Source organism: Daldinia vernicosa, assembly GCF_022497035.1.
Source record: "Daldinia vernicosa strain CBS 139.73 unplaced genomic scaffold F5Y00scaffold_48, whole genome shotgun sequence".
NCBI lineage: Eukaryota > Fungi > Ascomycota > Sordariomycetes > Xylariales > Hypoxylaceae > Daldinia > Daldinia vernicosa.
Genome location: NW_025953964.1, coordinates 10,774 through 35,093, shown reverse-complemented (window position 1 = coordinate 35,093; position 24,320 = coordinate 10,774). Strand labels below are relative to the sequence as shown.

The 24,320-nt window shown below is 46.6% G+C and overlaps 10 protein-coding genes across 10 annotated transcripts; 4 read left to right on the top strand and 6 right to left on the bottom strand.

Moving 5' to 3' along the window:
- On the top strand, positions 1-2,528 carry F5Y00DRAFT_244749 (putative GMC oxidoreductase). The gene is made up of 4 exons (XM_048008877.1): positions 1-858; positions 912-1,512; positions 1,560-2,176; positions 2,242-2,528. Exons 1-4 carry the CDS (start codon positions 534-536, stop codon positions 2,445-2,447), a joined length of 1,749 nt encoding a protein of 582 aa, XP_047861960.1. The 5' UTR covers positions 1-533; the 3' UTR covers positions 2,448-2,528.
- Positions 2,529-3,897: 1,369 nt separating this feature from the next.
- Positions 3,898-4,191, bottom strand: F5Y00DRAFT_264925 (uncharacterized protein; the record flags this gene model as incomplete). The annotated part of the gene is made up of 2 exons (XM_048011726.1): positions 3,898-4,012; positions 4,088-4,191. 2 exons carry the CDS (start codon positions 4,189-4,191, stop codon positions 3,898-3,900), a joined length of 219 nt encoding a protein of 72 aa, XP_047861959.1.
- Positions 4,192-4,716: 525 nt separating this feature from the next.
- F5Y00DRAFT_244747 (carbohydrate phosphatase) lies at positions 4,717-6,845 on the top strand. Its single transcript, XM_048008876.1, has 3 exons — positions 4,717-5,072; positions 5,124-6,196; positions 6,367-6,845. Exons 2-3 carry the CDS (start codon positions 5,293-5,295, stop codon positions 6,552-6,554), a joined length of 1,092 nt encoding a protein of 363 aa, XP_047861958.1. The 5' UTR covers positions 4,717-5,072; positions 5,124-5,292; the 3' UTR covers positions 6,555-6,845.
- Positions 6,846-7,940: 1,095 nt separating this feature from the next.
- F5Y00DRAFT_272301 (uncharacterized protein) lies at positions 7,941-9,731 on the bottom strand (the record flags this gene model as incomplete). The annotated part of the gene is made up of 4 exons (XM_048012948.1): positions 7,941-8,564; positions 8,626-8,915; positions 8,980-9,382; positions 9,438-9,731. The coding sequence occupies 4 exons, from the start codon at positions 9,729-9,731 to the stop codon at positions 7,941-7,943; spliced, it is 1,611 nt and encodes a 536-aa protein (XP_047861957.1).
- Positions 9,732-10,539: 808 nt separating this feature from the next.
- Positions 10,540-12,063, top strand: F5Y00DRAFT_150336 (uncharacterized protein). The gene is made up of 3 exons (XM_048004521.1): positions 10,540-11,174; positions 11,248-11,683; positions 11,745-12,063. Exons 1-3 carry the CDS (start codon positions 10,869-10,871, stop codon positions 11,840-11,842), a joined length of 840 nt encoding a protein of 279 aa, XP_047861956.1. The 5' UTR covers positions 10,540-10,868; the 3' UTR covers positions 11,843-12,063.
- On the bottom strand, positions 12,064-13,155 carry F5Y00DRAFT_150337 (uncharacterized protein). The gene has a single exon (XM_048004522.1). It carries the CDS (start codon positions 12,806-12,808, stop codon positions 12,284-12,286), a length of 525 nt encoding a protein of 174 aa, XP_047861955.1. The 5' UTR covers positions 12,809-13,155; the 3' UTR covers positions 12,064-12,283.
- Positions 13,156-15,170: 2,015 nt separating this feature from the next.
- F5Y00DRAFT_264920 (uncharacterized protein) lies at positions 15,171-16,938 on the top strand (the record flags this gene model as incomplete). The annotated part of the gene is made up of 4 exons (XM_048011725.1): positions 15,171-15,234; positions 15,303-15,796; positions 15,851-15,982; positions 16,033-16,938. 4 exons carry the CDS (start codon positions 15,171-15,173, stop codon positions 16,936-16,938), a joined length of 1,596 nt encoding a protein of 531 aa, XP_047861954.1.
- Positions 16,939-17,114: 176 nt separating this feature from the next.
- F5Y00DRAFT_150322 (uncharacterized protein) lies at positions 17,115-18,587 on the bottom strand. The gene is made up of 2 exons (XM_048004520.1): positions 18,191-18,587; positions 17,115-18,065 (listed from the first exon to the last, which is right to left on the bottom strand). Exons 1-2 carry the CDS (start codon positions 18,356-18,358, stop codon positions 17,292-17,294), a joined length of 942 nt encoding a protein of 313 aa, XP_047861953.1. The 5' UTR covers positions 18,359-18,587; the 3' UTR covers positions 17,115-17,291.
- A 770-nt stretch (positions 18,588-19,357) lies between these two features.
- Positions 19,358-21,005, bottom strand: F5Y00DRAFT_254868 (uncharacterized protein; the record flags this gene model as incomplete). The annotated part of the gene is made up of 2 exons (XM_048010220.1): positions 19,358-20,464; positions 20,595-21,005. 2 exons carry the CDS (start codon positions 21,003-21,005, stop codon positions 19,358-19,360), a joined length of 1,518 nt encoding a protein of 505 aa, XP_047861952.1.
- Positions 21,006-22,011: 1,006 nt separating this feature from the next.
- Positions 22,012-23,409, bottom strand: F5Y00DRAFT_264917 (uncharacterized protein; the record flags this gene model as incomplete). The annotated part of the gene is made up of 1 exon (XM_048011724.1): positions 22,012-23,409. The coding sequence occupies one exon, from the start codon at positions 23,407-23,409 to the stop codon at positions 22,012-22,014; it is 1,398 nt and encodes a 465-aa protein (XP_047861951.1).
- Between the last annotated feature and the right edge of the window lie 911 nt (positions 23,410-24,320).

The window sequence follows — 24,320 nt, the reverse complement described above, 5'->3', positions numbered from 1 at the left end:
GTATAGCTATGATCGTAGCTTGCGGGAAAGCATGGATTGCTTATTATGACTTAAACCCCTCCACGTGTAATTTCCGGCAACTTCAAAGAGTGATAATCTGCTTAACTAGTAAATGTAAAGGGTAGAATCTATGGAAAATGATTCCATTCTAGCTTCTCAGCCCTACGCGGCGCTACATCTAAACCGATTCACTACAAAGCAAGGAGAATGTTACGCAATAAATACCTTAGGTACCTAGCTTCCCCGCAATCCTATTAAGACAAGCCCCTAGACTAGACGATCCAAGGCGGCGAATGATATGCGATGGTGCTGAAAACGCCCGGGAATTCAGTTCTATCACGTCCTAGAACGGCAATCCGACGCGATGATTCGGTCCGTAGCGATATTTCTTGTCAGCCAGCATGGCTCTAAAGAATCCTCCTGTTCGATACGGTATGATATTTCATAAGTTTAACGTCGGCATTCCAGAGAGTCTATCCTAGCGTAGTCTTCTCATCGATGGGTTCTATCTTAATGGGAGTTTTTCATCGGCAATGAAACTAGCCATTCCTCTAATATTCATCGCTCTTGGTGCCAAGGCAGAAAGCGAAACCTTTGACTATGTGATCGCCGGCGCTGGTACATGCGGACTTGTGCTTGCAAATCGATTATCAGAAGACCCGAATGTCCAAGTCGTGGTTGTCGAGCCGGGCGATGATGTTCGTAACAACCCTAATGTCACAGACGTTGGCGCGTTCCTCCGCGCCTTAAATACCGAGATCGATTGGCAATATACCACGACGCCACAGCCGGGAGCTGATAATAAATCAATCCCTTTCCATGCTGGCAAGGCCATTGGAGGGACTAGTACAATCAATGGTAGGTCTAATACGGCCTCATCTCTTGGTCAAACCCGCTAATATGTAGTCTAGGTATGACTTACATCCGAGGCGACAAGGCTGAGTTTGACGCATGGGAATCTCTCGGGAACGACGACTGGAATTGGGACACATTATATCCATATTTCAAGCAAGTCGAACAGTTCTCTCCCCCCACTACAGTCCAGCAGGCCGCTGGTGCCACTTTCAATGCAGAATATCATGGTGAGGATGGATTGATGAAAACGGGCTTTCCATTCAGACTCCTTAACGGATCCTTCTACGAATTTGCTCAACAGGCTTGGGAAAGTTTGGGTTACCCCCTAAACCTAGACGTTAATGGTGGTGAAACACGCGGGTTTGATGTTTGGCCACAGACATTAGATAGGGACGCAAACATTCGGGAAGACGCCGCTCGAGCGTTCTACTATCCTATTGAGCAGAGACCTAACCTCAAGATTATTAAGGGAACAGTGACGAAATTAACTTGGGCGAATTCGTTAGCAAGTGACAACACGCTCTTGGCAGACGGTGTTGAATACCTGGATACTACCGACCAAACAGTCGCTATAAGCGCAGTGAAAGAAGTCGTACTGTCCGCCGGGTCTTTAAGAAGCCCCCTAATCCTTGAACGCTCAGGGGTTGGGAATCCAAAGTAAGTTGAAGCGTTAGCCAGTCATATACACATATTGACATAGTTAGTATCCTTAAAGAGCACGGCATAGAAACGAAGATCGACCTCCCCGGAGTGGGTGAACATTTGCAGGACCAGCCCAACGTAGCCCTCGAATACACTTCAAATATCAATCTGACAGGAACTGTGCCGTACGCAACATTTGCCACAGCTCAAGACCTATTCGGTAAACAGACTTCCGCAGTAGCAGAGGAGACATATACCAAACTATCCGAATGGGCCCAAAAGGTCTCGGATATTAATAACAGAGCCATTGATGCTCACCAATTAGAAAAAATATTCCGCATACAACACAACCTAATCTTCAAGGACAATGTTACAATTGCCGAAACCCTAACCTCAGCTTCCGGCAATATCCTCCTGTCAGCATTTTGGCCTTTGTTGCCTTTCTCTCGAGGTAGTGTCCACCTCAAATCAATCGAGGCTAGCGATCCCGCAATTGACCCAGAGTACTTCTTGATCGATTTCGATCTCTCAATCCAGACCGAGCTTGGGCGGCTCTCACAAGACCTCTGGTATACAAGCCCGATCAGCGATGTTGTAATTGGTAATTTAGTTCCTGGAGACGAAGCACTGCCTCGCAATGCTACTGATGCTCAATGGGCGACTTTCATTGCAAGAACCGGTAAGACCGTCACAATGGCAGACGAGACACTCCAGTGGTGCCAAACTGACCGCAATTAATAATAGTAACCCCTAATCACCATCCTATCGGGTCAGCTTCGATGATGTCCCGCGAGCTCGGAGGAGTCGTTGATCCTAAGTTCAAGGTATACGGGACATCTAATGTTCGTGTTGTCGACGCGTCCGTGCTACCAATGCAGATTAGCGGCCATTTAACTGCCACACTTTACGCCATATCCGAGAGGGCAGCCGAATTTATTAAAAGTCCATAGTATACGAAGGTCCGGGCCAAAAGTCTTGTACATCTAGTTTTGGCAAACCACGTGTGAGTAAAAAAAGGACCGCACGGTATTACTTAAGCTGTAGTGGCTAATGCCGCTATAAACATAATGGTAAACAGGTACCTAAACTTAACGTACGGGCCACTATTTAAATTTTAGCTTAGCAGGTAGCTAATATATAGTATTAATAGAAAAGGATGACGTTCGAATACGGTGCTAAGGACTTTTACACGTGCAAGAGTTTTGGCCCAAACCTTTGTACTTAAAATACCTATTTAGTTTATGCTTAACTTATTCTAATTCTACTTCATGCTCAAGCAAGACGTATCAGCCACACTTCCAGTAACTCCAAGAACATACCTAGATACTAGAAAACAAAACAGTCAGTCCTGGATCTTGGTGATAGAAAAGTAATAGCAAAGTCATGGTTGCGGTGGATCTATGCATACGTTATTGAGATCGCCGGATTCGTATGCCCCGTGCACACCGACACATTAAGAGCAATGGTTGTGAAATCAACAACATTAGCACAGGAAGAACTACGGTCGCAGTAGGACAGGATTACTTTGACTACCTAAGGCATCTAGATATTCATCTGCGTGCCGTTAGGTCAAGAATACTACCTAAGGTAATCTCGGGTCAAAAAATGTAAGATTGGCCGAGCTAAATATATACCTACATAAGCTCTATGGTATCGCCCCTATACTCCCTGATGCAAGTTGCCGCACTCCTAAATTCAACGTCATTCACCCCCCGGTCTTATGCACATCCCAAAATACCTTACCCAAACACCCGGAATGCGTCGTAAACTCATAAATGCTTAGGTAGTAATAAAATGCGGAAACGATCTTCTTTAAAAAAGGACATACGGCGACTGCTCCTCCCATTATAAACTTGGTACATAGTCCTGTACCAAAATTGAATTTAGTACCGCGGCATCGCTGGCTAAAGGGTTCCGATAGAAAAGATGCCCCCTTTCCACGAATGAATATTGGGTAAGTATCCATATAAGGTAGGTGTATATGTTTTAATACCCGGTGGATGGATTTGCACTTCGATGTGAGCTGATATGCAGCAGCGGTATATATTCGTATGAAACGGTTATCCGATATTCGGTTTTGTAGAAGAAGTCCAAATAGGGCGCCGAGAAGGGCTTGCTCGTTTCTGAGCTGTATAACTTATAGTATGGGGCGAGATTTTGAATCGGATATAAACCCGGAGAAGACGGACCCGAGCCTTCCCGGGTATAATGGTGATTCTATAGTGACCCACAGCAAGAGGTGGCTGGATTGCGCTGCTGGGACGTTCTTCGGAATTCCGTGATTACACGATGCTCGCGAGGATGTGGCGTTTGTACCTCGAGGCGCATCTCACGCATAAACAATTTGGTTCCGGTCGACTCCTTTCCCCATCTTTGGCACAGGCAGCGGTAGTGAGTCCCCTAGACAGCACTGTTCCTCTCTTGCCTCTGCTCTCTCGTCATGAGAATGATTCCGGCGCCGATGAAGAGCACCGCTAGAATGCACACCGCTGGGACTAGAGCGGCGGCATAAGTCCTTTGCAGTTCAGGTGAGACGCCGTTCCACGCTTTTGCCCATTCGGGAAGGGGAATCGACCCGCCTTCCACTAACCAGACGATGACGAAGATGGCAAACAGAGCAATGGCAAACACCGCCTGGAGAAACCCGAGGAGCGAACGTCGAAAGGATGAAGGTTGTTGTCTTAAGTTGGCCATCTTCGTCTTCCCCGACCTTGATGGAGGAAGATTCTTTTGTCACATATTATACTCTCGAAGCGAGAAAGTGGTGGATACAAGCAAGCGAGAGAAACCAAACGACCGAAATCAAACGAAAGAAATCGTAGGTAGGGCTGAGCGGGGGGCTTGGGAGTCTTTGGTAAGATCGAGTACATATACATAAGTTGGCCGGAGCCCGAAGGCTGGCCGAGAAGCTGAGCGGTGGGTAGCTTCGGGATCTTCGGACACTACGTGTTTGTCTTACTACGTAGGGCGGCCTTCTGTAGATGTGATTGGCCGGCTTAACTTATAAGTGGTGTAGGACTCTGTACTATTTCCATATATAGTACAAAGCCGTCGTGGGATTAGACGGATCCGGGCTTAGACGTGCAACCTATTAGAATTAAAACCGGTTTACCCGATATTGCCACCGCTTTAATATTATCGACGCCATAGGCATTCCGGCGGATGTCTTAAAACAACGCGACCAAGATCATCCGAATAGATACACCCTATCTTTTATAAGTCCAACTGCTTTTAAACTATGTATACCTTAATGATTTATATAGAACTATAACATGTACCTAACATGATCTTGATAATAATATTGATTAAAGACGGGAATATAAGCTCGACGATTATTGTATCCGGGCCCGTCCAAATCCAACAACCTAATAGGCAGCCGGCAAAACAAACCTTAACTTCAGCCCCAATTTTCCAATGTTAATATATAATCCTATACCTACGTCATTTCCTTTTTTTCGCGAGCTCTTAACTATAATAACACAACTCAAGGTCTAGGTACTCACCTCGTTGCTCAAGTGATGAGCGAATTAATTGTATTATTATGATACCGGCTTATGTAACCATGTGAAACCTAGGTACGTAACATGGAGGTATTGCATGTAGATCTACATTAATCCGTAGATTAGTGGAGCTGGATCCGTTCGGTTTCCGCTCGGCTGGCGGAGCACACAATCCCGAATCAAATCTCAGCCGTAAGGAAACAAACAGCATCACATGTACTACATTGTATGTAGATATAATTGATCGGCGTTAGGAGAGTCCTTATTATTGTTATTCCTAAAAGAAAAATTCAAAATGGATAGCCCATATTCTAAAGAGTTAAGAGTTGCAATTGCGGCGATCCAATCGGCAGCTAAACTCAGCCAAGCCGTGATCTCAGTTGAAGATAAAGGAGTCATCGAGAAAGATGACCTTAGTCCTGTCACGGTAGCCGACTTCGCCATTCAAGCATTGTTAACCGCTACTATTCACCATGCTTTCCCTCACGATAAATTTGTTGGGGAGGAATCGGCAGCAGATTTGCGGGCCAACCCCGTTTTGTTAGACCGGGTGTGGAGGTTGCTGCGAAGACTCGAGGACGACCAAGCAAAGTCTCTCTGTAAGCTACCAGAGACACCCGATCAAATGTGTGAGATGATCGATTGGTGCGGTTTTGGTGAACCCGGTGGCCCGCAAGCCGGGCGAGTCTGGGTTTTTGATCCGATCGACGGCACAAAAACGTTTGTCCGAGGCGAAGCATATGCGATAAACGTCGCGTTATTACAAGGAAGCAGTCAAGTCCTCAGCGTCGTCGGTTGTCCTACCATTTCTGCCAACGCTGTGGCACCCATTACAAATACCTCCGTAGATCCTACGGGTCGGGGATGCATCGTATTCGCCGTGAAAGGTCATGGCACCTACACTCGCGCGTTGATAGCGTCGTCGCTCGACGAAGCCCAAGTTCGTAGGATCGAGCCGCATACTGAAGCTGAATCATCACAGGCCTTACGGCCGGTATCTTGCTATAACATGTTAGACTCGGGAGTAGACGATGTCCATCAATTAATTATGGACAAGCTGAATATCGAAAACAGAGGCTGCGACTTGCTCGCATGGGTTCTTCGATGGGTAGCTCTTGGTATCGGACTCGCAAATATGACCATCTGGATTTACAAGCAGCGAAGTCGGACGGGGAAAATATGGGATCACGCAGGAGCCAGTACGTATTTAGTCTAACATCAAAGGCTCCCTTTCCACCATTTCTTAACCTATCCCTGGAATCAGTATTCCTCCGCCTGGCCGTTTAAAAGGTCTTATCAATCCCAAGGCATACTCAGTCCCCTAAAATTCACAACCAAATAAGCGATTACTAACTGTAGCTGCCTAAAGTGCTCCTGTTTGAAGAGGTTGGTGGTAAGATTACGGATATTGATGGGAAACCAATTGACCTTGGGGTGGGAAGAAAGATGAGCGCCAATCATGGCTTCGTTGCTGCCCCTAAGGCGCTTCATGCCACGGTCCTCGACACCGTACAAAAGGTTATACGCGAGCAGGGGAAAGGACATTTACTTGGTTAAGCTAATGACGAGCATGAACTGCGACCAGCGTGTTTATATATCTTCGAGGTGCCTAACGATAAAAGTTTCGGTGTCTACAGCTAGGATAGACCTCACACCCCCGAAGGTGTGACACAGCACGGCTTATAAGCGAACCAACGGCGCCTCAGTAGGCGACCCCCGAACACCAATTTTGCACCGAACACGAGCGCACCCGGAGGAGCCAACAAGAGCAGCTAGAACATCATCATGTATGCCTTTTAAGGTTAGATTTGCAGGATATTAAAAGACCAATACAGTATATATATAGACAGATATTTTATATATTAGTTTTTAGATAGCTCTGCATGCCGCATACCCCTAGGGAGGTCTGCGGGGGCTGGTCCTTCCCCCTCGCCCCGGCGTTAAATATACCAACCAACGATAAAAGTTTAACCCGACCTTTCTTAAGGCTATAAATTCGCCTTTCAAAGAGCTACTCGGCCCGTCTACAGAGTATGGTGCTCTCACAGACCCAACACAATGAGAACGGTGCTCTTCTATATCCATATCTGCTCTTATTATTATGATGTTTGGGTGTCTGCTGTTATGTCTTATAATTATACTAATATAAAAGCCAGCATTACTAATGTCGCTCATTCAACCCACCGGCCCGGATATTTCAGTATTCTTCGAAACTATCACCTCGTACTATAGCATTCTACCCTTTCGATTCCAAGAATGAGCCGTAGATAGAGAGATTTCTATGAGACGCCTAAGAAACCCCGAAGCCAAGACAAGTATCTCAGCGAGAAATATAATATATTAGCTAAGGCGTTCATGGTAAACGGCTTACATCAATGAAACTTATCTCTAGCATAATAGATACTAACCATAATAAACGTAAGCTGAGCATGAATTTTTAGACTCTTTCAACCTATGGTGCCATAGCATGGACTGGGTACTTCGATCTAATTAAACGGATAGTATTTAACATTTCTATACTACATGTTCTGGGAATTCTAGGTGGGGATAGGGGGAAAGTTATTTGAATAAACTTGATTTAATCTTAGAGAGGAGATGGGCATGCGTCGAGTATAATGAATACGAGGAACCCAAGGAAATCAAAGATGACTGTTAAGGCTATTTATGACACGCGATACGCGAAGGTCATGGCAAAAGATATCAGTATTTTAAGTACATTGTAAAGCTAACCTAATACATAAGAATCATACAATTTTAAACGTTAGGTATAGTACAGAGTAGATTAGGTCACTAGGTTATCCTATAATCTAACTTGGGGGATTTCTGGAGAGTCTAACTTAGGAGACTCGTAAATTACCGTTAAATACCTAGGTACCCCAAGACTAACTCGGTATTAGCACCTATTAACCATTCTACAGATAACGTAGGAATTCATAGAGGGCTTTAGTCGTAAAGATCGTCATGAGGTTGTTCCTCGTTAGCGACAGCACCACCCCCGTCATTGGGAGCAGGGGGGTCAGGCAGCGGAGGCAAAGGACCCGGCGGGTGCTTAACTGCTGGATCAGGAAAGTCATGCGGAGCATGAAATTCTGGACCGGGGTCAAAAAAGTCGGCGCCGTCGTCGTCTTCGTCGGCAGGCCCGTCTTCACCGTCGGCAGGCCCATCAAAAAGGGGATCGTTTTGAAGAATTACCGGTAGCTCTCCTGGTGGTACTTCTTCCATATGCTCTACCATTAGTGGTAGGTGTTCATCTGCGTCGTACATCATAAGCTGTAGGAAGGCTTTAACGGAGGCGTCCGTCTCTCGGGGTACTCCATTATAAAACGCCTCGTTCCTTGTCTCGACAGCCAGTTCTACTAGGGGGAGCACATGTCGTAAGTTAACCGGCAAGTTCGGGTCGTTGCTCATCCAGAAACCGATCAGATTCTTTAAATCCAAGTCAATCGTCTCATTTGCTTCATATAATAAGGTTGCAGTCGTCCAAATTCCATTATGAAATGATGGCTGCGCCATAGATTGAGTGAGGATTTGACGGGTGTAATCGTTCATAGCTAGGATGAAAAGTACCTTCGGGGGAAGGTCAGCATATCGCCTTCCATTTTTAATAGTATCCAAGGTATTCACTCACTTGTCCCATCCACCACGCATTTTCCTTTGGGCCCCGAGCATCCTCGATAATGTGTGCTTGCGAGAAACCGGCGAGCTTAAGAGGGGCCACGAGGTTATGTTCCGGGAAATCGTTTGGGGCACCAAATATAAAATTACGGTCGGAGATACTCCCATGGACTAAACCTCTTGGACCAACGTCACCCGGTGGAATGGTTTCTAATCTCGGCTCTGGAACTTCTCCCCTGCGTCCGGCGTCGCGGTCCTCCTGCGACGGCCTCCCGTATGCCATTCCTATACATGCCCTCACCACTTTGGGGGTTAGCATTCGAGAATTTACATTCTAAGATTAAAAATAAAAAAATAGGTGACATACTACAGAGGGTTATAGACCAGAGGACTCGGTTCGGGATGATTGTACGATGTCGAAAAGTTCTCTCTAACATCCTATTTAAAGTGCCATTCTCGAGATACTCCGATATCATATAGGGGTAGTCGTTTAGCGCCGTTAAGTTTAATTCCTTAATGACTCTTCTAGTAGTCATTCTGCGATCTTCCCTTCCCCTTCTTAGCCGAGAAGGGATGTGAGGATCCCTAATCACTTCCCTAGCTCCTACGGTTACCCGTCGAAATAGTCGTGTAAGCTCATCAGCCGCATTCTCAGCAGAGCCACCACCTCCTGCGCCTCCTGCGCCTCCAGCACCTCCAGCGGCTCCTGGTAGGGGCGGATATTCAAGTGTGACTATTGGGTGGATGATGTGCTCTGCGGGGTGCATGGACTACTCTGTTGTTAGCATAGCGAACTTGATATTCGAAATATTAATGACCTCGGACCTGGATTGTTTCGATCTCGTTCCTTAGCAAGTCCTCGGACTCGTCACTGAGGGCTCGCTTTATGACTAGTCTACGATACCGAGTCTTAGTTATATGACCCTCCTTGACTCCTAAGCGAACAACTATGTTTCTTATAGTGAAGCTTTCGAGTCCTTCATATTTCCATTTCGACACTACGTTATTAAAATTCAGCTTTAGTTCGTTCAAGTTTCTATGAACTTCGGTAGGCATAAATAAATGATGCCTCTGCCCGGGCGGGAGAGGAGGGACTTGTGCATATTGCGGTTCTGCCATTTTTTAAGCAAATGTTACGGTGTAAGAGTCGAAGGGTTCAATAGGGCAGCTAGATGGTAGCTTAGAGCTTGAGATAAAATACGTAGGACGCTTCTAGATGATCTACGAAACAATAAGAGCTTATGGTAGATATACAAATCTACAGGAAAAAGGATAGAGTTGATAATTTCTCGCTTCTTAAGATAAAGCAGGACGTTTACGGTCAACTCTCACAAAGAATTAATAACCAAGCCACGAGTCTCTGTTAATACCGTTGTCCTACATGTAAAAGAGAACTATCTTATATCTGTTTTCGTCCATGGGAAGCCATTCTGGCATGATGACTCTTAGAGCTATATAAGGTATGTTTCTCGTGCTGCAGTTGATGCATCGCTATTTTACTAACTCATGATAGTGGGCCATATTTAGATGAACAGCAGGATTTCTTTATATAGGTAACTAACTATAACTATATCTTAACGTACTTATATTTTGAAATTAAGTTGAAACGGACGTCCATGAGTCGTGGTGCGTTAAAGTAGGTGGTCGTAAGGAGCTTTTCAGTAGTTTATCAAATTGTGGAATTTATCAAGAATCGTGTGAAGCCTGGGAAGAATTATAGGTGATACATACATGGTGTACATACGTGCATGTATGTATGCATGTACCTACATACATGGGGTACATCTAAGGCACCTACTAAGGTACATACAGGAAGCCGTCTTCTAGCTTTGACCAATTGGAGGGGCGGTATAGTGGACCAACCCACCCGACTTTTCTCCCGGCCAACCAAGCATGAGGAAAGCTCGAATGACACTATCCTACCTACCCCTAGCTTGTAACTTTTTAGCTAGGAAGAACCGCGACAATATTCTTTTTTAATCGCATCTTGTGCTCACATACAGATCACAGATCAAATTATCATATACTCTCGTTCAGAAAGTCATTCATTGATTTTATCGTAATTTATCTACGTCCCGTACTTCAATTGCCTAGTCGCGATCTGTAATCTACAATTTACAATCCCACGCTTGCAGCAAAACAAAAACATTCTTTGATAGGTATTAGTTACAGCACATATTACCGTATTTGGGTACTCCCTACCATTATCAATACCTATCGCGTATCCAAAAAATATATACTCTCCTGACCGCGAATATGTCAGAGGAATTTGCCGAGGATGTCGTCGAGGAGCAGCAAGGCAATCCAGGTGCCGATATTGAAATGGCCGAGGGTGACGAGGCTGAGGGCACTGTTGCTAGAAATAGTAGCGGAGACCTGCCCTTCGCTGAGGGTGCTGACATCGAACCGCGTACTAGTTTTATAAGTTATCTTACCAGTCCTGTCGTGACTCTGGTTGTCGGCAACGGCGAAACGGAGACTATCCTCGCTGCTCACCAGGCCCTCCTCACCCAAAGCCCTTTCTTCTCCGATGCCTGCGCGGCCTTCACCGACGATGGAAGCGTAAGTCCCTTTAACACCATCCTGCTAGCAATTATAACTCTGTGTCTTGCCATCTTCTAATACCTTTCTGTAGCCGCGACAGATAGAGCTCGCGACCGAGGAGCTAGACGCCGTCGGTTGTTTCCTAGAATTCCTCTATACCGGCGACTACTTCCCTAGGAAGCTTCCTGGTCAGCGACTACTAGAACAAGACCCGTCTATCCCCGCCGTCGACGAGACCGGTGATCAGCTCCTGAAGCATGCGCGCGTCTATACCCTAGCCGAGAAGTTCGGGATGGACAAGCTGAAGAGCCTCGCGAGCAGTAAGATTCACTGCGTCAACTCGACAGCAAAGGGGGAGATCACGTATGCCCGTTACATTTACCAATACACCAACAAGGAGGATACGACGGTCCGTGCTCCCGTGGCCAACTTCTGGGCTACCCGCAGCCACACGCTACGTGCGGAGGCGGAGGAAGAATTTCGTTCTCTATGTTTGGAATTTCCGCAATTCGGTTATGATGTACTTAGTAAGTTTCCGAATTACTCAGATACCTGTACGAGGGAGATCGTGACCCTAACGCATTTTAGCTCGCGTGTTGGACGAGAAGCTCAAGCGAGAGCGGAACGAAAAGCTGCATCCGGCAACAGGAAGCGGACGCAAGCGAGCCCGCCACAGCAACGTCTAGCTGTGCTCTTATTTCTAATCAGAGCTATTCACCTTTTTATTTTTATTTTTAGTTGAGACGGCGCTGGAGTTGTACGAATGCTCTAGACTACGTGGTGTACTATCCTATCTATTTAAGGGGAGGCTTAAAATCGGGGCCTTTCAGCATGTTTGCTTTCGGTAGAGCCCAGGCAAGGTTATGGTGCTTACGAGCTCGACAGGAACAGGATGGGATTCTGTATAAAAAAAATATGTTACATATTAAGCTACGAATGCTAAACTAGACTCCCCCTTACGACTGGTTATAACCCTAGCAAGGTAAACTTAGGCGCTGTAAATCCTCAGTGGTATAGTATAGTTCGTTGGCATCCGATTGTGATGGAGGTATATATACGTAGTGCTCCCATTATTTCCACCTTTTTGCCATGCCCAAAAAAATCCTCCAACTTCATCTATTATTAATCTATAGCTGCAGGGCACCGATCGCCGTTGCTGAGAAGAGTAGGGCTACGATTGTACATCCTAGGGTGCTCACGGTAGTATATTCGGGTCGAAGGCCAGCAGCGGCGCCGGGAGATTCCGTTGAGCTTGGGTTGTCGTCGCTGTCGCCGTCGCCGCTGCTCTGGGTTGGATTCGAGCCACCGCTATGTGTGACAACGATGCTAGCGCTGGCCGAGGTAGGTAGAGGCGCCCCCGTATCGGTGGCTGTGGCTGTAGTGTTCTGGTTGCAGAAGATATTCCCAGGAGAGGCCCCCTTCTCGCCTAGACACTTGGTAAGGTCGCCAACGGTCTGGCCCGCGGCGAGGCAGTAGAGTCCGCATCCGTCATAGTAAGAGACTACGTCGGCAGCACCGCAGCACGCGCCCAAGATGTCGGTGTTGTTGCCCGTCGCAGGTAGCGCACACGCCGCGTCCTGCACTGGGATGACGTAGAGTAGCGCGCCGCAACCCGAGGAGGACGGCGTCGGTGTAGGTACGGATGAAGCCATTTTCGGGATTCGGGATTGGAGTGATTTCTGAAACGGCGTTGCGAGTATATAATAAATTGCTTTTGAGGAGGTAACGAATGTTATAGTTATGCAATGACGAGGTTACAATTTAGAGGGAATCCTAAGAAATGTCGAGTGCGTTCAGCTTTCGGGCTGAGAAAAGCTTTTAATACGGGCTTGTGAGACCGTTTCGACAAGGTCCCGGCCGCGAGTGGGCTGAGCTGATTCGAACCAACGCGACTTTTCGTTCTCCATCTCGTATCCGGGACGGGACCAGGAAAAACAAAGGCTTGCTAGGTAGCTTGGCTTGACAACGATTACTTAAGACGATGAAGACGATTGGACGACACGGTAATCGATGTCTGTGCACAAGTCATCAAGCAGACCAAACTCATCACTATGTATAATATACCTAGGTAATAATACAGTGGTAATAATAAGATTGTCCCTAAAATAGCAATTAGATATTGTAGTGTATTTCCATCAGTCTCATTATTTGTCTTGTCAATTCTACCAGTTCTGCTAAGTCGTAGGATTTCTTTACATAGCCTCACCACCGCTACAGTAGCAGCGCCGTTTGGGTTATATGTATGTTGTCATCTCGTTATCCTTTAAGGGCAGACGGGAAACCGGTTTTTGGCGGCGTGTTCCATTAACGGTGGCAACCATATGTAAGAGAACGAGCTATCAGTGATTAAGAATCCTTCGGAGGATTATGAAGTGATACATAAGCCACCATCTGCATCTCGAACATCCCCCGAGGGTTACAGTAGATGGAAGTTGCCCCTGAAATATATATTATAACGATATATGTACCTACAGCACACGTGTTGTAGGGGAGCGTGGCGTGGGGTCGTACAGAGTAGTTCAGCTGAAAGTTTTGGTGGTACTATAGGTGCGGAATCACGCGGTCTTACAGCGTTGTAGTCGTATAGAACTAGAGACGCAAAGTTATGCCGACTTTATGCTGACCTACATTTAGAAGGTTAGGTACTTAAGGTACATGTATTTAGGTACATAGCGCTGTCTATCGAATCCCGCACCATCGGAATAGCCCCGAGCCAATAAAAATATTATACGGGGCTTAAGAATTACTAGAAAGAGCGAAGATTTTAGCGGTGTTCGAAGATGAAATATACAGGCGTGAGATTCGACAGACTGCGCTACCTGATACCTCTTTGTAGGTATTAAACGTATATGTAGCAGTTCTTGCCGGAGACCGGCATAATCATTGTGGGGGTGGGCCTGAACTATATATGTACAATACATCCTAGAAAGATAGCTTAGGTAGGTACCTACTAACTCACCTAAGGCTACCTACTAACCTATCTAGACCTAAGGTTAGTATGTATGTACATACAACACCACGAGGCAGTGGATCCAGGGGCCGAAACGTCCAGCCCTATGTGTTACACTAGGTTCCTATATGCAGGTAGATATGGGTAATTTCCAAGGTATTCTTATCCTTCGACTCAGACCTATGTACATTCTTCTTACTTATACTCATCCCAAAGGGAGAAAAATAAGCCATATGCGTTAATTTACGCCCTGTGATACCCAAAGGATCCCTTTATAAGTATTTTAAACCGTTCGGTCTTAACAGTAAGGTGAGGCGGCTACCTATTATCGAGTCATAAAAAAATTAGAAATTTCCTCTATCACATTACGCAAACGTTGAACTATGCCTAGCTCAACGGGTACTTGTTGTTCTTTCGAGATTTCGGAACATAACATAGACCCAATTCACTATCTACCTACCCAGATAGAATATCGTGATCGGCCTGATATAATCGACTATCCCTTGGAGAGTCTAAACTAGATACGTTATTATACAATATCGAAGACTGAGTTTATAGTAAGCCGGGCCGCATTCAGTGGATTGACCAACGGTATCGGTATCGCGACTATCCAGTACCGGGGGCAGGGGTAACGTCGTATGCAACCCTTTTGCTGCAGATCTAGCGCACTCGTGATGTAGCAACGGGTTTGGATGGTCTAATCACTGACAGCTCACCTATTGGCTTATCTCGTTCTCGCTCGACTATTTTTGTCATCACCCTACCCGACCGGAATTGGTGTCCACGTCCGACTCTGTCGAGAGCTCCTGAAATGTGCCCGATTAAACGGGCACAGCCGCTTCTCTAATAAATGGCCACACCTGGAACTTTATATGAACTGCCACGCCTATTTTGCATGTTTCATTCTTGTGGCTATGCCTCTATATCATGGTATTCGTATGCGTCAAAAGGTGCAACTTAGCACGTTCTGAAGTCGCCAACGTTTCCCCGCTTCGGCCCGCGAGACTACCTACTTGATCATATCTTACACCATCTTAGCTAACTCATATATACAGCAGCACATCATGGTTGGAGTAGCTGGCAGGAGCAAGGGCTGCAATACGTGTCGTAAAAGGAGAGTCAAGTGCGGTAAGGACAAACCCTCTCTGTCGGATCGGTCTTATCTGATAAGTTCGCGTTATTAAACCTGGAAACAGACGAAGCAAAACCCCAATGCTACCGCTGTATTAAGGCAGGCTTCGAATGCCTAGGCTATCAGAGAGCTACGCAATGGCGACACACTTCTCTGGCCCCGGTTCCTGCATCTCGGCTGCATATGCCTGAATTCGTAGGTATTGTGCAGCCGGTGCCTGTAAGTTTCGTGCCGCCGCCGGAACTTAGTTTAGATGCTTTCGAAAGAGATATGTGTACTGCTCACATGTTCGGAAATTTCGTGTGGAGGTCCTACGGAACCATTTGGCTCAACCAAGCATCCGAGGGTAAACTGGGTGGCCTCTCTCTCGATGCCGTGACGGCCCTTTCTCAGTTGAGCTTCGGCTTGAATAATAGGATACAAGAACTCCAGATCAAGGGGGCGGCCCAGTACGGAAGATGTCTGAGGATCCTAGCAGAAGAGCTTCGCAGAGATAACGTTGCGGGCTACGACAACCGAAGGCTAGTGGTGCCTATTCTCGTCCTCATGATGGTTTCGGTAAGTCGTCGCCAAACCCAAGTTAAAGACCTCTAGTCTGATGATACTACCTAGGCAATTCAAACAGATAGAACTGCTGCGGTCTTTCATCTAAAAGCTATTGAAAAAGTATTAATGCTATGTGGTCCAAGGGCCTTTCAGCAGCAGCCCTTAAGGAACGCCTTCGAGGCTGCCAGGGCCACGCTAGTATGCAATTCAGCTGGACACCCACGAATTGAGTCGCTGACAGCTTATAGTTAATTGCCTCGTTATTCTCCAGGCGAAGAATATTTCTCGAAGATCCGTCCTGGCAAGACATACCATACGCATTAGACCCACACGCGAAGCCCCAGCAGTCGCGGCTCCTTGACATTTTAGTCGCCATACCAGGCTTGCTAGAAGAGAATGCTCATGTCGACAGCATGAGTTATTGTCCAGAGGACGACTCCGCTACACCTTCTCTCATTTCAGATAAGCGTTCGAGTTGCCAGGAGCATTTATGCGAACGCATCGGTGTTCAACTAGAGAAACTTTTTCGCTGGCGCTGGGACTGGCAACGCGAACACGGCCAATACGTCTCTGTAGACAAACACAAGTGGAAATCAAATACTCCTTCTCCCGCGGACTCAGAATTCAGCGGCAATCCGAAAGAACTCGGTCGCCTGCGGTTTGATCGTTCTGCGCATGCTAATGATATCATGCTCTATAATTCCGCCCTGATGTGGTTGATGACTCTCCTATGGAAGCTTAGACCGTTACAGGCGAAATCCATTATACAAGGATGCGCACGACGTGCTGCTACCTCGTCAGCTCTGTCGCCACAATCACCACCGTTATCACATAGCATCTCGTTCGAGCCGTTAGTTCAGCCTGGTGTCGCATTTTCCATCCGAGACCCCGCCATTGAAGTTTGTCGCGTTTTTGATTGGCAATGCCGACGCCATGAGCAGTGTAACGCTCTCGACGACCAAGCTTGCCTATATTTATTTCCGCTGGGAATGGCCCGCAGCGTCTTAGATGCCGAACCGCGGTACCAGAAGTGGATCGATGACATGCTGGATTCAAGCCCCATTACCGCAGGCTATGGCAGACACGGTGGGAGCGTAGTTGGCTTTAGCTCTTACATTACAAGATGTGCTCTCAATCCCGATATCCGATGCTGAAAGAAGATGTCCGGTGTCCAGGCGAAAGCATCATTAGCCCCTGGGTTTACACGATCCTACAATGAGAAATTATCTATTCGGATCTATAAGTAGGACCTCAGACAAGTACCATACACCTTAGAGTCATTTATGATAGTTAATGATGACGATGATGGGCGTAGATTTATGTGCAATCTTTTTCTGAGCTAAAAGGTCGTCCGTATAAATTAAATCTATGCCAGATCGAATAGGTTCATACACATGTTAGATATGCACTATTTAAATATTCTCGTACACCATAAGAAACCAAAGCCACAACACCGTGTCGCTTATAAAACCCAACCATTAAGAAGCAAGCGTTTTGTTGGCATCAATTATTGCGTATTTGACTGGTAAGGCACTTGGTACGGCTGCTCCGGAGCCGGTGTGCCTTGCATGTTATAAGGGGCAGGCGTACCCTGGGGGCTATATGGCTGAGCAGGCTGGCCAGTTTGCTGGGGGTATACGCCTGTCGTACCGGTATATCCAGCGTTCTGCGATGCGTAGGGATCATATGCCTGGCCCTGCTGATACTGTGGTTGGCCGACCTGAGGGTATGCCGTCTGCTGGGTCCATTGCTGATTAGGCTGCTGATGTAAAAGAGGTTGTGACTGGTTCGCCGCGTAGTTCTGCGGTGGGATTCCTGTTTGGAGCTCTGTAGCACCCGGGACACCGACGCCTGTATGATTTATTCCGGGGGTAGTGCCTGCAGCAGATGCTTTCTCGGGGTTGTCGGTTGAAGCACCGGCAAACGAGAGACGAAAATAGTGGCATACATAAGCGAACGTGGGGACGAATAATAGCATGACGAGGGCGCAGACGCCAGCTATCCCGCTTAGGATACTCAGAGCCCCATTCGTGGCCACACCAGCGCGCTTCCATACCGCACAATGGCCGCTGTTAATCGTACTACCGTCGCTGACGCAGCTAGCAGTAACGGGTACAGTGAACTTGCTCCGCCGATTCGCGGTGGCACCCATGGCTGCTAGCCAAAATATAATCATAAGCCCATCGAGCGTGAGGATCGCCCACGTATTGTAAGCGCGCCGGCAAGACGACACTTTCTCGGCCAAGAGTGCGTATACAGCGATGATCCAAGTGAATATACCCTGTTGGTTAAGAGAATAGCATTAGTTATGAACTTATCTGCTTTGGGAGAATGGGGGTAGAGGACGACAAGACGAGAAGGACTATAAAGAAGGAGAAGTCCTGAAAATAAAAAGTCGAAACCTACGCAGACGATAACAAAGCCGAGCTCGTCATAGTATAGTCCGTGGATCCACCAGCCTGTTAAAGCCACTGCGATGAGGGCTAAGACAATTTGGAAGACTCGAAGCGCGATGAACCATGCCGGGGTCGGGATGATAACCTCCCCTCTCTTATTTGCATTTGCCGTTTCCATTTGGGTGGTCGCTCCAAGTATTAATTCTGTTCTTTATCGTATAACCACGCAGAGGTTTCCTCGGTCGACCGCGTCTCTCCTATTCGAGGGTCGTCGCTCTCGAGATGCTAGATACTAAGCCGTGCGATGGACTGTTTGCTAGAATTTATAAGCCCTGCCAGATCTTCTGAGGAAATATCAGCACCGCCTTCTCGGGAGCGCAAGCCCGGTAGTTTTATAGACAGTTCCCTCCCATTCCCCTCCCCCCTCCCCCCCCGCATCAGCCCTAATCAGCCTTGATATATACGAAGGGTCTTTTAGTCACCCCCAACCCGCATCTGTGCCTAAATAAGTGCCATTTAGTATTGGGCTTTAGCCAAGGAACTAGGAATCAAGGTTGTTATCGCGAGGAGTCGCAAAGAGCTCACTGTCAAGTGCCTGTTCTAGCAGCTGTAGGGTCCTTTCAGCCGCACCAAGTTGGTTATTCGCATCTGATTGGCCTCGCCCACTTCGCTTCCTATACACGTAACCGACTATTGTTCAGCTGATTCCCAATTGAGAACCGACTTGGCTCAACCAGCCACTCGCAGCGTTTCCTCAAGCGAGCCGTTGCGCTAATTCCGTCTAGAGCTACGCTCAACTTTAGAAGCGCCTTGGCAAGGCGGAATCAATATTCTTCTTTGCGCAGTAAACGCCATGGCGGTGTGGAGCCCGTGTTCTGGGTAGACTTCATTTTAATGATTGTAACTGAAGTCTTGAGCTGGAACTCTTGTACAAGAACTACGCGATCAGCGTTTCATTATTGGACGCATTTGCGACTCCGCTAATTCAAATGAGATGACATTAGCAGGTATGCATAATATGCCTTTAGATCTCTAAAGAAGTTAAATGTAATCCAATGCTAGGCTAGACTTAACCTTCTCGAGGCACCAGATAGATATATACAAAATATTAAGGCACTTACTAATGATATAAGTGATTATAATCGTAGCTTAGACTAAGGTGTCAGCACGAACACGCTCAGACTAACGTAGATTGGCAGTATTTATCTAGGACAATGATATGTTCCAGATGCCTCCGTATTTTTATGGCAGGTTTCCCCTTGAGATACTTTGCCCATTCGGTATTGACTGTAGGAGCGCTAGGGCGTCTCTCTTCCGTAGGCGCAACCCGGGTTCCTACCACAAGAAAGCTCTCGTCTTCGACTATCATCTTGCCTCTGAATATTAGTTTTCCCTGGTCGTCTTTAGTGAACATAACTTCCGATCCTATAGCATCCTCTGCCATCGTTTGCAAGCTAGCGTCCGAGAACCCCCTCCAACGCATCTCCCAGTTTTGAGTTCCTCGCGGCTTGGGGCCAACCCATACCCCCGGCTTCAGGACGCAAGCTTTCTCGAAGACTTCTATGGAGTCTTCTAATATACTATTAGGCATAGGACTCGGTCGAAAGCGTGCGAGGGCGAGTAAATCACCAGCTTCGATTATAGCCCAGAGCTGTCGTCCAGCCTTTTGGTGCTTCGAATTGTTATCCATCTGGACCGTCATGGTCATAGCCACAGGCTCGCCTTCGGACACACCCAAAGCCTTAGTTAGTCCGATGGTACTAATCTCGTACTTTCCCATAACATTCCAAGCCCAATCAGGGCGCTCTTCAAGATAGCGTGACGTCGCACCCGCGTTGACGACGAATCCAGGGATCGGACCGGGTTTATTCTTTGTCGAAATGATCCTTCCCGTACGAGGATTCTCCCATTTGTTGTGAGGTTTGGGCAGGGGTCCGCCGGCATCCTGCAACGCCAACAACTCTCGCTCATCCTCCTCCGTATCGGAAGGAGGTTTCTGTTCCCACAGAGGCTCATAGAGCTGCTTCCAATCCTCTAGCATCCGGGACGCATCGGTTCGCGCCATCGGGTCTTCGGCGGCAACCTTATCCTCGTCGCTCTCGGGGCTCGTATCTTGCTGCATCCCCTCTAGGATCAAATGTTTTCCCTTATACACCATGGCGAACTTAACACATATCTTGGGGCCTTTATTATTTTCGCCTAGGTCATTTTCCTCTTCGAACAGGAACTGACCTTGTGCCCGAGTCTCCCCGCCTAACCTAAAGCCGTCTTCTTCGCCGCGCCACTACCCAAGAGATTAGTCAGAGACCTCATAATCAAGGGAAAAGATCAAATGAAGTTATCCCAAAGCGGGCACCGTTAGTAAGTCCGGCACACGGGGTAGGCCAAGATAAAGAGCCCTCGAAGCTACATACCCTCATCAACCACTCTTTTGACTTCGGGCCTGGTCTCACATCCTCGGCCAATTCGCATGCAGCCTCAAAATCAGAGAGAAATAGTTTGCCATTAGAACTTGAAGCGATCGCGTTCTTCGGGCATAGTCTCATTCTGCCAGTAAGATTTAGATTTGGGAAATTAAAGAAGGCATATAGCTGACACGTATGAGAGCTAGTATGCGTATAACGCATATCTAGAACATAGTCGTCAGCATCCACGGGCTGGTACTTATTTGCACAGCTAAGGGTGTAGCGGCCGGTCACATCCCAGACCGCCGTGCTCGTTTTGCTTGAGCTCTTATGCCTGACGCGTTTTACCGGCGCGTTCTGCGCTTGAGGATTGCCGCTGGACGCTTTGAGCGGCCGTTTTACGCCCGAAGGTGACGTCATCGTGTTCAAATTATATTTTAATTTTCCATAATATGAATTAATATAGAGTTGTAGTTGAAGGCATGACTACCTATGAGCTGGCAGAAACGGGAGCTGACTTGATTCACCTGCGTCGAAGAAAATGAGGCGAGCGCTTATCCCCTTGAGCCCAAACCAGGCCGATCAACGCTAAAAAGGGGCCCGGGTTTTGGGCTCCGGGGATAAACCGTGCCCAGAAGCCTCTGAAAGACGGGACCAAAACCAGGGGCTCAAAAGCTTAGACCAATGATGTCAATTTTCGAGGTCATGAAGTAACAAATGCATCCAGTCCGGGTCCACCGCTACTAAAAACAGAGTACGCCGCCAATGACTCTTAGATGATGAGTCTCGAGTAGGTCGTCGCGTGTGGGGAATGGAGGGAGCATCTAAGGCATTAGCAACGGCACAGCTATTAGACGATCAGATATCACAACTTGAGGAAATTCATAGATGATGTATACGAGTGGAAGATCTAGTTCTATCAGCGGCTCTACTTGGTGTCTTTATAACAGGGCTAAAATATCTGAAGGTGGGCAGTGAACATATCTATGATCCAAATAGCAAGACATTATTTTGCTAGCTATTTCCCTGCCGCCTTTCGTAAACCTCATAAGCTTAATGAAATAGAAATATCAGTTGCAACTCTGGATTATTAGGTAGAAAGCATCGCTACACGAACGGGACGCGTCGTAGTCAACTCAGGGTATTTCTTCGCGAATCTATCGTCATATGGGACATCTCAGGTGATATATAATTTAACACCAGCTACAAGAGATATGAGGGGACACTTGGGTAGGCAATAGAGCCTAAGGCGGCGGACGGCGTAGAACGAATAATACGAAGTTTCAAATGTAACATGTGATAAATTATCTCCTATACCCCCGATGAATCAAGAAATCGACCTACAATATATCTTCACTTCGTAATTATCCGATAACTACCCAATAATATCTCCGTTAGCCATTATATACCAACACGTAGAATATAGCTAGTCTACGTTGTCGCCCGTACTTAGTCTCATTCTAGCCGGCCACGAGCTCTTCAAGCCGCACAAAGTGGTCATCATTGCCCTCGAGACAACTCTCTTATCCGGATCAAGTATATTCATATCGTTGTCGAGCAGCGATCCATATACAATCCAGTTCTGCCAGGTTGACTGCTCGGTCTTGATCGATAGCCATGCGATGTATGAAACCCATAACGGCCAACAGATAGCGACGAACCATCTACAAGCGCTCTTAACCACCCAGTGCGCAACCATAATCCATAAGCCAGAACCCAAACACAGCTCTATGTTAATCTTCTTCATAAATATATGACCAAGTGAGGAATCATACAAATTATATATGCCAAACCGGAATAAAAGCGCTTGAGCAACGATCACGCAACTGCAGGCGATTTGGTAGGCCGTGTATGCTAACAGGTGCATAGCAGTCGCCCGGAGAAGCTGGAAAGCAAGTTTAGAAAAGGGATCTTGACCACCTAGCCCTAGGATGATTGGTTTTTCCGCTCTCGACATGAATAGGAAGACGGACAAGTATAAGAATGCCGCTGTCCACACCTGTATAAACGACGGGACTCCGTACTCCCAGAGCAAAGCCCTCGCGCCGAATGAATCATTCATCTCGGGCCTAGGCAGAGCGAAATAAGAAGGTAAGCCCGCAATAAACTTAGCTAGGTCTACTGATACTAGTTTCGTTAACTCAATAACAGCGGAGCCTACTATTAGTCGAATATATGACATTTTTACTGCAACTACATAGTGGAAAGTCAATATAGTAATGCCACTAACCATCTCAATAATAGGCTGATGGAAATACGCCGTATCGTGGTAGAATGGGACACCATTTTCCCAGTCGGCACGACCCTCGTCATCAACAGGTCCCCAACCAAGGCGCTCCACAAACAAAGCTTTTATCTGAAGTGATATAACGTCGATTATGACTTCCCTCGCCAGGTCAAGTATGTTGCCAATAATTTCGAACGCCAACGTGCTGAGGAAAGAGATAGCTACCGTGAGAATTATTCTAAAGGATATTCGTAAGAGGTAGCGCCGATATCCGTGTTGGAGCAACCATTCCGTATCTAACTCGGAGTGTACGAGAATTATCAGCATTAAAAGCGCGGCGCAGTACCATGTTTCGTTAAGGTTAAAGGGGAAAGGGGCCTCCTTGTCATCTAAACTCCAGGCTTCGTCTGGATATTCAGGCGGCTCGGCTTCTTGAACACCTCGGTTTCGATGTACAATGATCTGCCACCATGACTCCCAATCTATGCCACGATCCTCTTCTAATACCAAATTTTCAACTTCGAAGTCCAGCTCCGACTCTTCGGCTTGAGATCCCTGATCTTGATGATCACGCTCGCCCTGTAACTCGTTATCCATTATTGTGGGTATGAATGAACCAAATGAGTGTTTATGAGCACTTGTTTTCAGGCAGTAAATAATACTTCCGGGTGTTCTCCGTGGTTCTATACGCCGGCAATAGACAATGATGATTATAAGTGCGCATATATTTCATGGGTTTCCAATAATAGATTCCCTTATCTTTTACACGATTCAAGAAATTGTTTCATTAGACAAAGAAGATACGTATGTTCACTCCAACTTGGAGCATACACATCTATGTACATATACTATATGGCTACATTAATACAAAAAGATATAAAGATAATGAGTCTTGTTAATGTAACTGTAGGGGTATAAAGGACCAATGTTATAAGTGCTATGCATGTTAGCAATACAAAGAAATGGGAGAGAAAGAAGGCATGTTCACAGATGCATAGCGAGCGCAACAAGTGGGTTCGAAGTATGATTTACGAGTGGGAAATCCTTAGCCATGTAAATATAGTATATTGGTGGCCGTCAGGAATGGCTAGCATTGCTTCACCTCGGTTACTTATGTTAGCCATGATACCACAATATCTACCTTTCTTTTATAACCGCTCGTAGGAACAAAAATGCTGGATAGTATATGTTGAACAGCAAGTATTTCTATATTGTAATTTGATGTTTTCATGACTTAAATAAAATTTGTAGAATAAGTCAAAAGGGGTGTAGGTTCATAGGATGTTGAAAAGGGGGGGCTATCACACTACATAGTAACATTGTATCCGCTTGGCTGGCATAAAACAGCAAACCCACTATTTTCAGTATCGATACATCAAGATTGGCTAAAGGATATAGACTGGTTGCGTTGAACTTACGTACTCTACCGATTATAAAGGGTTTGCTGTTTTATCCAGTCAAGCGGATAAGGGAAGATAGGTCAAGCTAGTATAGTCAATTTTACTTCG